Source organism: Pipistrellus hanaki (genome assembly GCF_964339955.1).
Source record: "Pipistrellus hanaki genome assembly, chromosome: X".
NCBI classification, from domain to species: domain Eukaryota; kingdom Metazoa; phylum Chordata; class Mammalia; order Chiroptera; family Vespertilionidae; genus Pipistrellus; species Pipistrellus hanaki.
The window spans coordinates 84165902-84185198 of record NC_140524.1 but is presented as its reverse complement, the minus strand read 5'-3'; the positions used below and the strand labels follow the sequence as shown (position 1 = coordinate 84185198).

Here is a 19297-nt window from a genome sequence, read left to right as displayed (position 1 = left end):
ATGAACATGAGATTTATTTTTAGGGTGGTGGCAATGTGCTAAAATTACATTGTTGTGATGGTTGTACAACTCTGTAAATATCCTAAAGTCTTTTATGTATTGGGAGGGCGGGGCTATGTTCCATCCTCAAAATAGTTTGAGAATCTTTAAAAAAAATAACTAAACCAGTCTGGTATACTTTGAATTTTATACTTAGAACAGATAAATTTATAATACATAAATTATATCTCAAAAAAGCTGTTTTAGCCCAGCCATTATCGCTCAGTGGCTGAATGTCAACCCAGGCACCAAGGGGTCACTGGTTCAATTCCTGGTCAGGGCACATGCCCTGGTTGCAGTTCTATCCCCAGTAAGCTGGTGGGCTTGGGGGGGGAGAGGGGGAAGAGGGGAGCACATGCAGGAAGCAGCCAATCAATGTTGATATTTCTCTCTCATCGATGTTTCTATGTCTCTCTTCCTCTCCCTTCTTCTTTCTCTAAAATCAATTAAAACATTTTTTAATATTTTTTTTATAAAAAAGTAACTTCTGTTAGTAAAAAAAAACACAGCAGACATAATTATGTTTCAGGTTCTTAAAATATGAGTATAAAACTCTTAAACAATCATAGTTATTCATGTGATATAACTCTAATGAAAATGATGCACTGTACTGAGTGCTTTATGGATATTCTTTCATTTAACCCTGATGTGAAATAGATGTTCATTCTTATCTTTTCTATTTTGACAGTGAGAGAATTATGGCCCAGAATTGAATCAAATGTCATTAAGATGGTAAATGGTGGAGTTGAATTTAAGTTCATGTTGGTCTGATGGAAAAGAAACTGTACTCTTTCCACTAAACCAAATGATATTTTTTTCTGTTTTGCAGAGGTCCAATAAATATAGACATTCAGAAGACCCTATGCTGAAGTAGTTCAGAAAAAATGCAATGTCAAAATCAGATTATAAAGTCAGTTTGTAAGTATAACACATATACTCATACAGATGATCACATCCCACTACTCTTTTATTGATGTTGATTTACATTAAGAATACATAAGATTCACAAAGTATCATTGATTTGGTAATGATTAACAGGAAAAATACTTTTTATTTTCTAAAACTATGTAGGTTCACTTAAAGGTTAGTAATAGAAAACACATATTTGTGAAAAATATTTTTCTTACCCTGTTAATGACACTTATCTTTTTGACCCATCTCTACCAAGTGAAATAACATTTAGAAAAATATTCCTGCATATGTGCTAGTTTCTGTTTTATAATCTGCTGTTCATTCACATCTCAAACGACCTTACTTGTGCTAACTTAAAAGGCAGCACTATAGAGATAGGCTTTGTATTGTTAGAGATGTACACGTTTGTTTTGCAGATCAATGGGGGAAAATGAAAGCGAGGATCAGCAACATGTTACTCAAAAAGGAGACATTCATCAGAATTCTTACCTGCCAGTGGAGGATTATATTCCAAATCAAACCAAGAGTCAATTTGTGATTTCCATCTACTATGTCAGAGCTTCCGATATTCACCAAATCAACCTGTTAAAGATAAAGGGAACATATTTGAAGAAGGGAGACAAAATATCTATTTGGAAAGAAAACAAAATGAGGAAGTAATTGAACTAGCTATTTTCAGAGCCTAAACAGCATTACCGCTTTTAAAAAATAATCTAAAAGTAAAACAATGAATTTGTAAATGCACTTTCTATAATGGGCAAGTTCCCCATACACATTTGCAAAGAGATAGGAAATGAATGTACTTTTAGTATAATAGATCAATAGATTATTGCAAGTTAAAGAGGCTAATCAGAGTACCTCCAAATAAAATTTATAACAGTGATACCACATAAAGAATGTCTAAAATTAAGATTTGATTCTAATACATGTTGAAAAGAAAGAAATCTCATCAGTCTTTTATCTAGCTCAAAAGAATGCTATTATAATTAGGGGTGACTATATTTGACTAGAGCATAGTCCATAAACCAAAAGGCTGTGGGTTCCATTTCCATTAGGGGTGAATATTAGAGGCAACTGATTTATCTTTCTCTCTCACATCTCTCTCTCTCTCTCTCTCTCTCTCTCTCTCTCTCTCTCTCTCTCTCTCTCTCTCTCTCTCTTCAGTAATAAAAAGTATATCCTTGAGTGAGGGTTTATTAAAAAATGGGGGCAGCAGAAGAGATTTTTGTGATGATGGATGTGTACTGCATCTTGACTCTTATGGATGAATTGAAACACAAACATAAATATGTGATAATAATGTATAGAACTAAAGACACACATGCATACACACATGTACAAGTAAAACTGGAAAAATATAAATCCTACTGGTGCACTGTGTCAATGTTGATGTCCATGGTAATTTCATACTATATATAGTATGCTACCATCATGTAAAGCTGGGTTAAGGGTACACAAGATCTCTGCATTATTGCTTACAACTATATGAGAATTTATAATTATATCAAAATGAAAAGGTTAACTAAAAATAAGTACCCAGGGATACTTCAAAAGCAGAAAATATCACAATAAAGCAAATAGGCAACTTCAGATTAAGTGCTATACAATGGGGATGAAACTGTCAGAGCAAGGTTGAAGGTTGAGGAGTAATTTAGGTTTCTTTTCCTATTTACTATCCTTGGATCACTGATCACTTTGGTTGAATTTTCTTTTTTAAAATATATTTTTATTAATTTCAGAGAGGAATGGAGAAGGAGAGAGAGATAGCAACATCAATGATGAGCAATAATCATTGATTGGCTGCCTCCTGCAATTCCCCATTGGGGATAGAGCCCACCATCTGGGTGTGTGCCCTGATCAGGAATTGAACAGTGAATTCCTAGTTCATAGGTCGATGCTAAATTAATGAGCCACACCAGCCAAATGCTTTAGTTGAACTTTCTTTGGGCTTCTTCCAGGATCCTGCCATTTTGTTCCACAGGATCCTTAGAGGAGTGACCTGAGAGAAACTGGTTATCATCCCTAGATATCTTCACTAAGTAATTGAGAATCATTGTGGTTAAAGCTTTCATTCTCTAAGTCTCTAAACCCTTACTGGACTAAATTTCACTCTGATCTGTCCTTCCCACTTGTTTTTTTTTTTTTTTTTTTTTTTTGTTTTTTCCCTTCAGTGAGATGGCTTCACCTTTCTCTCAATACGAAATGTATATTCCTTATCATTCATGCCAATTTTCTAAATTTGATTAATGAATAAGTTGAAAATATTAAGTTATCTGGGAAATCCAATTGAAAACCAAAGGCTACTCTTCGGTGTAATGATCAAATCACTCCGAATTAATCCCACATACACTTATTTGCAGGTTTATTGGCTAATTAAATACTTAAATTTATTTTTGTACCCCAACTATATAAAAATTATTGGTCACTTGGCTTAAAACAAATTAATGAGACACAAAAAAATGTAGAATCATTTAAAAAAGGATAAAGGCCGAGACCGGTTTGGCTCAATGGATAGAGCGTCGGCTTAGGGACTGAAGGGTCCCGGGTTCAATTCTGGTCAAGGGCATGTACCTTGGTTGTGGGCATATCCCCAGTAGGGGGTGTGCAAGAGGCAGCTGATCAAGGACTCTCTCTCATCGATGTTTCTAACTCTCTATCCCTCTCTCTTCCTCTCTGTAAAAAAATCAATAAAATATATTAAAAAGGATAAAGGATCAAGATACAAGTTCATGGTTGAATTACACACAAAATTTAAAGTAAAGGATAATATTGAGCTATTCAATACATTAAATGCGAGTGTGCTATCATATGGACTTTACAGAGAAGTGTCATGCAAATGGACATTTCAGTAAATTTATATAGACAAGCAGATAAATGAAAGTCCTGAAAGCTGGTTAAAAAGATAGACTGACTTTCTTGGATATAGGAGCATCAAGGTGAAAACTGCCATTATAAGCTATTATATGTCTACTTATTTTTGCAATACAGATGTTTTTCATTAGACAGCTAAGTTTCAAGAGTATCCCATGCAAATCTTCCCTAATTCAGTATGCTGTAGTTGATATGAATATTTCAAATTATGGGGCATTCATATAAATTTGACTTACAAATGCAGATATATGCTATAATATTTTCATTTTAATTATACAAAGTAGAATATATACATTTCTAGAATTTATTAGGGAAGGAAATATAGTGTTCTTCAGGGAGATTAATAACTCAAGAACAAGAAAGTACCATGATCCACTTTTCATTTGGGGATTCTTCATGTGGCAATAGAAACATTGTTTTGGGTATTTTGGCATCCTGTAGTTGGGTTATAAGAAATGCAACCATCATCAGTTTTTCAGTGGTAAACTATACATGCTAAACTTTATGCTGTTCACTATATCTGTATGCATGTATTTTTGTGTGTGTATATAATATCAATTTAGTTCTTTTAAGAAATATTGTATTCCTTTATAAATATGACCACACAAATATTATTTTACACAAGTGCATGAGTAAGATCTCATATATGCCTCTCTCTTGTTTTTCTAGAGACAAGTTTTCTTTTTCATTTTGTTTTCCCTACTTTCTTCCCATTTTTTTTTCTTAATCTGACCTAAAAAACTACATTCACATTTTTCTCCCTATTCAAGTGATTATTGTATTGTGAGTGTGCACATATGATATCACATGTACACAAATCTAACTGGTTTTATACTGTACCCTCCAAAAAGGCACATTATTCAGATTCTATGAAACATTGCTTTTACCAAACAACAATCTCATTTTATTCATTTATTTTAATGACTATATAATATTTCATAGTTTGGATGTATCATAGAGTATTTAGTTAGTTCCCTGTTAGTTGACATTCAGTTTATTTCTAGGGTTGTAATATTTATTTTATTTTTATCTTCCACTTTATATAATGCTGGAATGGACATCATGCATTATCCATCCTCAAATATTGATGCTTCCATTGTGATAATCGCTATTTCTAGAAATGTATCTACTATTATAGATCAAAGGGGATATATATTTTTCATTTTAGTGGATATTTCTTTATAAAAAGGATTTAGCATTTAATATTTTACCCATAAATAGGTGCTTCTTCTTTTATATTTTGCCTATCTGATGAGTAAGAAGATATTACTTTGTTAATCTAATTTATTTTCATGATTCCTAGTATATTTGGAATATCTTTCTATGACTGATTATTACAATTTCATCTGTGAATCATTTGTTAATATGCTTTGTTTATTACCTATAGGTTAGTTTTCTTTTCTTTCTTAATTTTAAGGACTCTTTGCAACTAACACCTCACATTTACTGAGTTACCATGAATAAGATATGGTTATAATCAATTAAATATAGTTCAACATAATAGAATTTTTGAATTTACATTCAAAAGTGAGATTGTCTTACACATTTAATATTCCATTTTGTGATTATCTGCTGATGTTAGTAAGGTTATTCTGACATCACAAAAAGAATTGCAAAGTTTTATCTTTTTATATACTCTTAAATACTAGTAGCTTAAAATATGAGAAATATTTATTCTAGATGGATGAGGTTAAATTCATTTGTGAAGAATACTGGTATATGGTATATTTTTCAGTGGTAGATCTCTAATAACTTACCAATGTTTTCTGGAAGTAATTATTCTAGTTTAATTTTCTGCTATTCGTGCATCAATTTTAGTAATTTGCATTGTAGTAAGAAATTATCCATGTCCTGGATTTACTACAGAATTTCTTACAGTATTTTAATTTCTTCTCTATCTGTGGTTTTACTTCCTTTCTTATTACTAACCTTCTGTATTTTCCATTCTCATTCTCTTCATATTTTTGTTGTGATTAAAAGAGGTTTATCTTTTTCTGTTGATCTATTCAAAGAGCCAGTTTATTAATGTATTCAGCCTATTTTTAAATTATATTTTGAATCCACTATTCATTGTTGTTTTCTAATAATCTCTTAAATAGAGTTAATTATTTTATTTATATCTTTAAAATAATTAAGGCTATAGAGTTTTTCTCTGAATATAGCTTTTAGTCTAACCACATCATCATCACACTGAAAGTGTGAGCTACTTACTAGTTTGTGTACATTTTACAACAGGGAAATGGGGTTTCAAAGTTATATAAAGAACATTATAAACTGTTGAACAAAAATAGATAGATGCAAAGAAGCTTCAAACAGTCAAACTGCAGGGGGAAGGTAGGGGAAGGCTGGGGGGGGGTGGAGGTAAAAGATCAACTGAAGGACTTGAATACATGCATATAAGCACAACCAATAGCAAGACACTGGGGATGGCTGCAGGGGGGAGGCAGGGGGAGGTGCTCAGGGCAAGTATCAGGAAGGAGGGGAGGCCAGAGGGAGGTCAGTGGGGCAAAAAAAGGGAGACATATGAACTACTATTTGTATTGATAATATCTTAAACAATAATTAAAAAAAAAAAGATACAGGAAGCTTTCATAAGATTTAAAAGCAGATCTAGATGTGCGAGGCAATTCCTTAATTAAATCTAAAAAACTCTTCTTGAAGTATCTTAGTAAGCTCTGAATTAACAAATGCACACCATTATGATGACAGGAATATTAATAATATTAATATTCATTAAGAAGGGGGAGTGGTATTCTGTCATGCTTGAAGGGGATTTTTCATGCTCTTTACATGACTATTGAATGCTTCTTATTGACAGTATAGCCCATTTTGACTCTAAATTCTCATACACTTAGCGTTGTTATAATGCCATATTTTTTACCATATAGCTATGAGTGATATATTTTTTTAAAAAATTATTACTAGCTACCCTTAAATAATCATTACCATACTGCACAATGGCTTCTCTCTTTTATTTTACATATTTTTATAATATATGGTTTGAAATTCTATCTTTTAAAGATTCTCAGTCAAATTTCTAAATAACTGTAAAAAGAGAAAACAAAAACTAGAATATGTTAATACCTGTGTGAAATAAATAATTATGTCTGTCTAGTAAGCAAAACAAAAAAAAATATTTGTATGACATATACCAATATGTTAATAAATGGACTCAGTGTGAGAAAGTGTGTGTGTGTGTGTGTGTGTGTGTGTGTGTGTGTCAGTATTGTGACAAGCACTAGATAGCAAGAAATTCAAGACTGAGGTCATTAAGGATTGCCAAAGTTCTGTTTTCCTGTTTTCAGAATGAAAGCATCTGATACCAAATGAATAGGTGTGAAAATTGATACTCTATGCGAAAATTAAATAGCTGCATTGAATTTTTGCAGAAACAAGTTCACCTACACATAAAGATTGGTTTTTGGATTTCCTAAAAACAGACCTAAGACTTTGCTCATGGAGTAATATTAGATTCTGGCTCAGAGTTTTATATTATTATTTGTGGAAGATGCTTTATTCTAAGGTGATTTTGGAAGATAGAAAATTCTCACCATTTGCCTTGACATAATGGAAACTTATTGTGGCTCCAGCAGAATATTTCAGTATGAACTCAGGAAAACATACCTTGAATCAGGAAGAGCAGGATGCAAACACGCACCTAGGAAACCTAATGAACTGGTTTTCGAATCGTCTATTGTTATGGATTTTATAGGTGTGAGGACACAAATTGAACAGAATTCTGTTCCAACCCTAGTACTTAGGCTAAAATATCTGACTTTGTACAAAAATATATATTTAATAATTTATAATTAATATTAGAGGCCCAGTGCATGAGATTCATGCATTGGGGTGGGGATTCCTTCAGACCAGCCTGTGCCCTCCCACAGTCCAAGACCCCTAGTGGGATGTTCACCTGCCAGCTTGGAGTTCTTGCCTAAGCTGGCTTAGACATCCCTCTCAAAGTCCAGAAAAACCTAGCTCCTTACCACCCACCTGCTAGCTACTTTTTACCGCTTGGCTTGCTGCTCCTTGGTAATTCCACGGAGGCAAAAGAGGCTCCCACTATTGCTGCTGCACTTACCAGCCACAAGCCTGGCTTCTGGCTGAGCACCACTCCCCCATGTGGGAGTGCACTGACCACCAGGAGACAGCTCCTGCATTGAGCATCTGCTCCCTGGTGGTCAGTGTGCATCATAGCAACCGGTCATTCCACCTGTTCTGCCATTCAGATGATTTGCATATTAGGGTTTTATTATATAGGATACAAGTATTACAGAGAGTACTGATACCTACTGGTGCTCTACCTCCTAAATTGATTTATTAACTACTGGACTATGAAGAGCAATTAATTCTCTTCCATTGCTTATCCAAGAGAGGAATAATTGTTTTATCCCAGGTTTTTTTATGTTTTGTAAAGCGATAATTTTCTTTTTATTGAGATAACATCTACTTCAAATCTCTGTACAAGACAACTTTAACTATATATTAGGTAATGTTTAAAAAATGTATATGCTTATGTAACAAACATTCATTCCAGTCTAGATAAAGCATTTCTAACATGTTAGAAAATAGTCTAGTTCCCCATAAAATTACTATTCTTATTTCCCAGTTTTTTTCCTTTACTTATTTATTTTTATTTTTCAATTATAGCTAGTCTTCAGTTTGTTATCCAGGTTGATCTATAATTTAGTTTTAATTCCAGTTTTGTCCTGGGAGGGTGTGAGTTAATATCCACCTACTCCACTGCCATCTTGGATCTCCCCATTTGCAGTTCTAACTTGGATGTTGTGGAAAGGTATATCTCATTCAATAAGGAACCATCATCTTTCCAATAAACTGTATTTTCTTATTAGAAAACCACTGAGAATGACATTTCAGAATGAAAACACTTCCTATATCATTCAGCCAACTACAATTAGGTTAAGGGTAGAAGGTTCCACACATTTGTTTCAGAGGATGTGGTTCTTCAGGCTCACTTCAGATTTCAAAATCTATTATCCTAAGGAGGAATCACTTTTGTTCCTTGATATGCAGTATATAACCTGAGAATTGTTTAAATTAAAGAAGATATAGTGAGAATGGTAAGCCAGTTTTTTACTCATCAGTCTTGGTATGTGAGTTTAAATAAATGAAAAATGATGCAAAGTAAATCTTATGAAATAACTTTATATATAGAATGCCAAGATTATGAAAGGAACCATAAATATCATCTTTAAAAGTGTAAGTGAATTTCCTTAAGTACAAATTTAAACAATAGCTAACAGGAAAATACCATGCATGGCAACCTATATGTATATATAAAAGGCTAATATGCAAAGTGTCCCTTCAGTAGTTCAATCAAGAGACCGGGAGTTCGATCACTCACTATGATGTGTGCTGACCATGAGGGGGTGGCACAGAACAAAGGAAGGCCCTGGCTGGCAGCTGGAAGGATGGCCGCAGCTGGCAGCCAGAAGGCCCTGATAGGCCCTGATCACCGGCCAGGCCTAGGGAACCTACCTGTGCACAAATTTTGAGCACCGGGCCTCTAGTCTTTTGTATAAAGATCTGTTCTGATACTTAGATCTCATGCAAATAACCTATCTTCTATTTATTTGGTTCTTTCATACCCATGCATTTCTTTCTCATAAATGGTTTATAACTGAGTATTTCCTTCCAACATTTTATAAAATATCTGCCATTGTATAGTCAAGCTAAAGAGACTTCTCTATATTGAAACAACACTCCTCAAGTATTTATGTAACCTCCCAAATATAATGCATTTAAAAGACCAGAAATGCAGGAAAAGCAAAATAGTTTTATTGCACTGCAGCATGTGCTTTTATAACTGTATTTAAGAAATATATAAAATTTCAAGACTTGTGGGCATAAATCATACTTTTTTTTTCCATTGAGAGATATAGGTATTAAATCTCTCATTATTAAATTATGAATAGTTCAATATATACAACTAAAGGGTAGGCTGCACTGGCCATTGTGGATCAGCTTTCCACTGTAAAGTTTTCTTTATTCCTTCTTAGATACTCATCTTCCACAGATTACTTTTTATTTTATGCAAATATAGACCTTTATATTGGAAAATACATTTTAAACAATCATATTTTGACCTAGAATACATAAAAATATACTTCTGGATACTCACTATGAAGATTTTACCCCTACCTTCAATGATTAAGCTTTAAATATTAAGTTATTCATTAAATATTTTGACCTTCCACTATATACCAGATATTAAGTGTTGAAGACAGACAAAGAGTAAAAACTGGGCTGCATTACCCAATTGCATATACTGGTGAAATAAGTTAAAATTTATTTATATTTTGAATGTGTTTATGTTCACAATCACCTATCACAAGGTAATTCTTTTTAATGGAACTGTGTTTTTACTTGCTTATACACTGCCTCTAACAAAAAAGATTTGAAGTGGTTAATTTAAGAAAGTTATAATGTTAAGAAAATATAAATATTAAAGGGATGAAGGAAAATTAAAAGTAATGTATCAATATAGAAGTTTAAAGCAGTATTCTAATCCTATCTAATAAAAGAGTAATGTGCAAATTGACCATACCTCTGCCACACCCACTAGCCATGCCCACTAGCCACACCCACCAGCCAATCAGGAGCAAATATGCAAATAAATCCAATCAAGATGGCTGCAGCCACAGAAAGCAGAAGGGAGGCTTGAATTTCCCCGCCAATGAAGAAAGCCAAATTGAGTGGCGGCTCAGGCCTCCACTCAATGCTACAAAGGTTCAATGATAGAAGATTAAATCCCAACAAAAATGGCAGCAGCCACAGAGCTGGAGAGTGCATGAGGCTTGAGTTGCCCCCAGCAATGGAGGAAACCATGCTTTCCACCTGCCCTGGCTGGCCCAGGTCTCTTTATAAGGCAACAAAGTTTCAGTTATAGAAGATACATAAACTCCAACAGAAATGACTGCCGCCAAGGAGCAAGCAGAAGGCTTGGCTCCACTCCAGGCTACAAAGTTTCAATTGCAGAAGATAAATAATTCCCAGATACCAGAGCCTCTACTTGGGTCACTGGGGGGCGGGGGTTGCCATCCTGCAAACCACCACAGGCCCCTTGCTCAGGCTGCCCCATACACCAAGGGAACCCCCACCCTGATCTGGGACACCATTCAGGGCAAATCAGCCAGCCCCTACCTATGCAACAGGCCTCTATCCTATCTAATAAAAGAGTAATATGTAGTTTGACTATTACTCCAACACACAAGACAGCTGCCCCCATGTGGTCAAAGATCCTGCCCCCATGTGGACACAAGATGGCTGCCATAAGATGGCCAGCAAGGGAGGGAAGTTGGGAGGGACCAGGCCTGCAAGGGAAGGCAGTTGTTGACAATCAAGCCTGCAGGGGAGGGCAGTTTGGGGTGACCAGGCCTGCAGGGGAGGGCAGTTATGGGCAAATAGGCTGGCAGAGGAGCAGTTATCCATCAATCTGGCTGGCAGGGGAGGGGTTACGGGTGATCAGGCTGGCAGGTAGAAGAGCTTAGGGGCAATCAGGAAGGCAGGCAGATGAGCAGTTGGGAGCCAGCAGTCCTGGATTGTGAGAGGGATTTTCATTGCCCATTTAGGCACAATCCCAGTAGGATTGTGCCTAAATGGGCAGTCAGAGATCCCTCAAGGGGTCCCAGATTGGAGAGGGTGCAGGCTTGGCTAAGGGACATCCCCCCCATGCACGAATTTTGTGCACTGGGCCTCTAATAGAACATAAAACACAATACTAAACTTTTAGGTAAAGTAGCTCATAATTAAACTAAGCAAAATTTCTTAGGTGGGATACTAGATGCTAGAGGGTATTATTTGAGAAAATAGGCACTGTTCTCAATATTTTGACATCATAGAATAACATTAAAATTATATACATTTTCAATATTAACTTGAATTTTTATAAATACAATTTTTATAAATATAAGAATATGTATAAATATCTTATACCTAACAATACAGAATGCCATTTTAATTACAACAAGAAACCTATATAGCCACAGTTTTCTAATCTTGAGCCATGTATACTGATTTCAAGAACAAGCAACTTGGCACTAGCAAAACAAAAAAAACATTAGATATATGGCTAATATTAATTATAATAAGAAAAAAAATTATTATAATATGGCTTATAGCCATATTATTATTATACCCAAAAATATGCATTTTTACAAATTATAGGATAACTAGAGGCTCATTGCACAAACATTCATGCAATAGGCCTTCCTTCCCCTGGTTGCCAGCATCGGTTTTTCTCCAGCACCCAGGACCCAGGCCTTCACTCTGGCTACTGCCTTTAGTCTTTGTTCCAGCCAGAGTTCCACTCTTATAGATCCCTCCACTTCGGCCCTCCCCTCATAGTAGGCATCCTGCCCTACCCAACTGCTCTGTGCCTGCATGCATGCTGCCCAGAGGCCCAGAGTGGCTGGAGGGCAGGGCCGCTGTCATCTTTAATGGGTTAATTTGCATACTCACTCCTGATTGGCTCTTGGGCATCACAAAGTGATGGTCAATTTGCATATTTGCCTTTTATTAGCATAGATGGATACCTAAATTTTAAGTTGAATATACAAGGAAAAACATACCATTTTCCCTAGATGCAAGAAATGCACTGGGTTTGGGGAAGAATAAACAATTTACCTTATAAAATTATTTTAAACTGGAGGCCCAGTGTATGAAATTCATGCACACGGGGATGTCCTTCAGCCCATCCTGCACCTCTCCAATCTGGGATCCCTTGATGGGTGTCTGACTGCCCATTTAAACGGGAAGTCAGACATTCGTCTCACAATCCAGGACTGCTTGCTTCCAACTGCTCATCTGCCTGCCTGTCTGATTGCCCCTAACCACTTTTGCCTGCCAGCCTGATCACTGCCTAAACACTCCCCTGCCAGCCTGATTGATGTCTAACTGCTCCCCTGCCAGCCTGTTTGCCCCCAACTACCCTCCTTTGCTGGCCTGGTCACCACCCAACTTCCCTCCCCTGCAGGCTTGATTGCCCCAACTGCTCTCCCTTGCAAACCTGGTCCCTCTCATCTACCATCCCCTTGTAGGCCTGATCGCCCACAACTGCCCTCTCTTGCAGGCCTGGTCCCTCCCAACTGCCCTGTCTTGCTGGCTATCTTGTGATGGCCATCTTGTGATCATATGGGGGCAGGATCTTTGACCACATGGGGGCAGCTGTCTTGTGTGTTGGAGTGACAGTCGATTTGCATATTATTCTTTTATTAGGTAGGATAGAGGCCTGATTCATGGGTGGGGGCCAGCTGGTTTGCCCTGAAAGGTGTCCTGGATCAGGGTGGGTGTTCTCTTGGGGCATGGGTGAGGGGCCTGTGGTGGTTTGTAGGCCGACCATGCCCCTCTGTGACCCAAGTCAAGGCCCTGGTATCTGGGATTCATTTATCTTCTACAACTAAAACTTTGTAGCCTGGAGTAGATCCAAGCCTTCTGGTTGCTCTGTGGTGGCAGCCATTTCTGTTGGGATTTATTTATCTTCTATAATTGAAACTTTGTAGCCTTAAATAGAGGCCTGGGCCAGCCAGGGTGTGTGGAAAGCTTGGCTTCCTCCGTGACCAGAAAACCCATGCCTCGCTATCTTGGTTGGGTTAATTTACATACTTGATCCTGATTGGTTGGTGGGCGTGGCTTGTGGTTGTAGCGGAGTGGTGGTTAATTTGCATTTACTCTTTTATTAGGATGAGACTAGCTTCATTTTAAGAGTAATAATTCTAATGGAAATTTAATGATTATATGATATACTTGTGCATATGTTTATATTGCATAGAAAAATATTTTGAAGTAAATACATTTAGCTCTTATTTCTAATAAGTACTTATTATAATAAGTACATTTAGTATTTATTTCTATTAGTGGATTTCACAGTTCGGGAAGTGAAGCCAAAGTCATGGAACAATTTCAGAAATATCGTGCAGTTAGTGAGTGACAGGGTTAAAAGGATACACTTTTGGGGGAATCTTTGGAATTAGTATATATAAGGCACAGACATTACAGGCCTATTTTATGGATGACAATTTAGAGTAAGAAATAATATTTGTCTAACATAAATTCACTTAAAATTTTCGAATTTATATTCAAACACTAGATTTTGTGAGTAATAAATGTAAACAGTTTATATTGGTCAATAATTTTATAAAGTTCTGACATACTCCAAAATATATATTTTATAGCTTTACGTTTCTGAATATTTTTTGTCTTTTACATCATTTTCACACTGTTTTCAAAATGTTGAGAAAATATTGCCTTACAAGTGTAAATAATAATATTATTTCATCATACAACCATCATCATTTAATAGCATCTTTAAAATACAACTTGTAGTTTTACAACTAAAAAAAATTGGTTTCTTTCTGAATGTGAATATCTTTGCTTTTTTTTTGTTTCTTTATTGATTAAGGTATTATATATGTGTCTTTATTCCCCCATAATCCCCCAATCCCCTTACTTAAGCCCTCACCCTCCAGTTGTCTATTTCCATTGCTTAGGCTTATATGCATGCATACAATCCATTGGTTGATCTCTCCCCCATACCCTTACGCTCCCCTACCTTCCCTCTGAGGTTTGATGATTTCTGAATACTTAAAGGACACATAAAATACTAGTTTTCAAGAACACTGTAAAATCCTTTTTATCTAAGATCATATGCCAAGAAGAGTGAACACTACGTCATTTTTCAGATCAGTGAAATTTGACAACCATTCAGTCTGATTCAGTGACAATTTTCAATGATGAGATTAAGTGAATACTAGAACATAGCTGACATTTGAATTTTCACCCTAAGCTTTTTGACTACTCACTGTGGATTTGTGGTTTTAATAATGTATAACAATAATCTTATTTGCTTGGTGCAATCTCACATTATACATTGAAATTACTTGGTAAAATAATTACCACTTTGTCATAGACAATTGATGAGAATGTTTAACTGAACATTATGAGATCTACCACAATGTCAGCTAATATTAAATCAGTGAAGTCCTGGCATATGCCCAGGATATATTTCAACACTCAATAATGGTGAGTACATTTCATTAATTCAAAAAAGGATTGAGTTCAGGTGGTGGGCACCCAAAAGAGTATAAAGATGTACACCTGAAGCTTATATAATGTTATTATTAACCAGATTCACCCCAACAAGTGTAATTTTAAAAAAACATTGAGATTCACAGAATATAATCATGGAAATCTTGGAAGTCAGGATCAGCCAATGAGTAGAAGACAGGTAACATAATGCATATAAAAGGTAGTTTAAAGCACCACAGACAATTGACACAGAAAAACCATTCTATAAAAATCCAACACTTTTTGTGATAAAAACTCTCAGCAATGTGGGAATAGAAGGATCATATCTCAACATAATAAAGGCCATATATGACAAACCAATATCCTATACATCAGACTCAATGGACAAAAACTAAAACCTTTTCCCCTAAAAACAGAACAAGACAGGGATATCTGCTTTCACCACTCTTCTTCAACAGAATACTGGAAGTACTAGTCAGAGAAATTAGACAAGAAGGAAAAAATATAAAACATCCAAATTGGAAAGGAAGAAGTAATATTGTCGTTATTTTCAGACGACATATTGTCCATAGAAAACTATAATGACTCCACCAAAAAAAAAAAAAAACCACAAAAAAACTATTAGATTTAATAAATGAATTCAGCAATGCATCAGGATACAAAATTAACACAGAGAAATCAATGGCATTTTTATACACCAATAATGAACTTTCAGAAAGAGAAATTTTTTAAAAAATCTCATTTACCACTGCAACAAGAAAATTAAGATATCTAGGAATAAACTTAAATAAAACTTAATGAAGGAGGCAAAAGATCTGTACTCAGTAAACTACAGGACATTGAGGGGAAAAAGAGCTAGATGGAGATATAAATAAGTGGAAGAATACACTGTGTTCATGGATTGGTAGAATCAACATAATTAAAATGTCCATACTACAAAAAGCAATCTATAGTTTCAATGCAAATCCTATTAAAATACCAATGGCATATTTCACAGATCTGAAACAAACACTCCAAAAATTTACATGAAACAAAAATGACCCTGGATAACTGCAGCAATCTTGAGTATCAAGAACAAAGTTGGAGGGATCACAATATCACATATCAAGTTATACTACAAAACCACTGTAATCAAAATAGCATAGTGGTACTGGCACAAGAAAAGGCATATACATCAGTGGAACAGAACAGAGACCACAAAAATTGATCTAAGCCTTTATGTTCAATTAATATTTGATAAAGGAGACAAGAACACACAATTGAATCAAGACAGTCACTTCAATGAATGGTGTTGGGAAAACTAGACAGGTACATGCAAAAAATTGAAACTAGACCACCAACTTACACCATACAAAAGAATAAACTAAAAATGGTTAAAAACTTAAATGTAAGTTATAAAACCATAAAAATCTTAGCAGAAACTATAGGCAGCAAAATCTGAGACATCTTTCATAACAATATGTTTACCAATAAATCTCCGAGGGCAAAGGAAACTAAGGAGAAAATAAGCAAATGGGACTACATCAAAATAAAAATTTCTGCAAAACTAAATTAACTATCAAAAAAGTGAAAAGAAAAAAAGAGTGAAAAGAGACCCCACTATGTGGGAGAACATATTTGCCAATTATAAATCTGATAATGGGTTAATTTCCAAATATATAAGGGTCTCATACAACTTAACAAAAGGAAAACAGATAATCCAATTTAAAAATGGGCAAAAGACATAAATTGACATTTAACCAAAGAGGACATACAGATGGATAAGAGACATTAAATAAATGTCAATGTCACTGATCACCAGAGAGACACAAATCAAAACAACATGAGGAATCATTTCACACCTGTCAGAATGACTACCATCAACAAATTAACAAATGGCAAGTGCTGGCCAGCATGTGGAGAAAAGGAAACTCTAGTACACTGCTGGTAACAATGCAGACTGGAGCAGCCATTATGGAAAACAGTATGAAGTTTCCTAAAAAAATTAATGATGGAACTGCCTTGTGACATAGTTATTCCACTTCTAGGAATATATCCTAAGAAACCCAAAGCACACAATAAGAAAGAATGTATGTACCCCTATGTTTATAGCAGCACAATTTACAAGAGCTAAGCTCTGGAAACAGCCCTAGCACTCATCAGTATAGGAGTGGATAAGAAAGCTGTGGTTCATTTATAGTACCATGGAATACTATCCAACAGTAAAAAAAGAAGAATATCTTACCCTTTGAGACAGCATAGAGAGACCTGAAGAATATCATTCTAAATGAAATAAGTCAGCCAAAGAAAGACAAGTATCATAATCTTATTCATATGTGGAATCTAAGTAACAAAATAAACTATCGAATTGAATGGATCCAGAGACATGGAAGCATGGAACAGAGTGCAGAATCTCAGAGGGAACGCAAGGGAGGGAGGTAATTAACTAAATACCCTGCATTCATATGTGTATAACCCAGGGAAACAGACTATAGAATGCTGAAGGCCTAGTGGAGGAGGGGTCGTTGAGGGGATATGAGCAGCTGGAGGAGGTAAATGGGTGAAAAAGGGTACATATGTAATACTTTCAACAATAAAGAATTATTTAAATAAATATATGAATAAAATAATGAATCTTGAAAAAATAAACAAGTTTAAATGACTCAGTAAATACTTCTTTTTATTTGAGAGAAGATAGGCTTAAAAGCCGTATTACTGAATTCAGAGTGCCTAGTGAAGGAGACTACTCACAAACAAGGGTGGAGAAGGGCAAAGAATGATAGAATGGCAATATGAGAGATATCTTCATATTTTCTGCAATTTGTTCTATAAACTTCAACCACTCACAAAATAAATGGAAGTTGTAGATACTATTGGAGCCCAGTCAGTCCCAACCCCCACCCCCCACCCCCACACAGACATCTCATAATGGTGTATTTTGAATTAAAGTTCCTTAAGAAACTACCCATTCAAGAATAAAAACCCTGATCTGTCTGTCCCCTGAAAGCAGGATATATGATTTCCTTCCTGCTTCTGAGGGCTGGGAGACCATCTCATTGCAATAGTTAAAAGAATGCAGAGTGGGAAGCTTATATAAACAAGCCTTGTAACTTATGACTCAAGCCCAAACTTTATTTAGATTCCTCACTAATGAATACCGAAACTTGGCTTGAATGCTTTCTGATGATCACTGATTTTTCTCTGTCCTGTCAATTTTTCCCAAATTTAGTGTTGTTATTTTTGTGTGTGTGTGCTTTGTTGTTGTTTTTTTTTCTAAAAAGCATAAAAAGGTGAAAGGTGCCTAATTTGATCATTTCTTTGAGCCTCATTTTAGAATCTGAGCATCATATTATGATTCTCCCAAGTACATGTATTAAATTGTTATATCTCCTATTGATCTAGTCTTGTATCTATTTTATTATTTATTATCAGTACAGCTGTAAGAACTAAAGGATAGAGGGGCGTTCTCCCCCTCGTTGGCAATGCAATTTATCTTGGCCTGGTGTGTAGACAGGCATAAGCACTTGATAGAGACATTCATCCCGTGTCACAGAATTCTGTACTACCTTCTTTATTTGCTTTTTGAAGTCACAGCCACCTTTATTATACATAAGCTTTGCTCTCAGCAAGTATTATAATAAAGGTATTGCTGCACTTAAAAGTACTTCTTACTAAGTGGTTTTCAAAATTAAATTATTGATAGCAGGGAAATCTTCATGTTCAAAAAGTCAGCACAGAGAATGCAAATCAGAACATAAATATCGTGTCAAGATTACAGAGCTAAACTGTGAATGTTATGTGAGTAGGACAGCAAGTTAGAAGTCAGGACAGAGGAAATTGAGGCACAGAGTCACATTAGATTGCTGGTTTAGAGCCAGAGAATTTGTTGCAGAGGTGAAGGCTAAGGTAGAGAGACCCTAGGAAGGAAGAAGTCAAAATGAACTTTATCTAAGAAACTACCACAAAGTAGTCTTTCAAAAAAAAAGCTTATAAGACCCCTTTAACAGCAAGTAGAGCTAATCTTTTCAAGTGATTTTAAAAATTGGGTTTGTGAATAGATTTGTAGAATTGGGAAATTCCTCATTACCTTCGTTCCATTATACTCAGAAGCCTTTCTGGAAGGTTTTATCTCTTACAATGTTATAAGTTGTCTTGGTTACTAATTATGATACTCTATATTCCATTGTGTTAATTTTTATTATTTTACATAGAATATAATACAATGTCATTGATTTTTTTATAATCAACATATAGTTCAGTGTAGATTCCATTTTTGCTTTCTATATCTCTTGTGCTTCTGCTTAATATTTTCTTTTTGTGTTTAAATTGCATACTAGTGTATTTAGTTTTTTCTCTTTCTTCTATCAATTTATGAGATTAGTCTATTTTATTACTTTATTACAAATAGCTAGCTTTTAAAATTAGTGTCTCTTCTTTCTAACTCATTTAT

General features: G+C 35.2%; 1 protein-coding gene across 3 annotated transcripts in view; it reads right to left on the bottom strand.

Moving 5' to 3' along the window:
- DMD (dystrophin) overlaps positions 1–19297 on the bottom strand; it is a 2141216-nt gene that overhangs the window by 1730186 nt on the left and 391733 nt on the right. For all 3 annotated transcript variants that reach the window (XM_084869361.1, XM_084869360.1, XM_084869362.1), the window contains exon 5: positions 1441–1533. In XM_084869361.1, coding sequence (XP_084725487.1) covers positions 1441–1533 — 93 coding nt within the window. The remainder of the gene's footprint in view (positions 1–1440; positions 1534–19297) is intronic.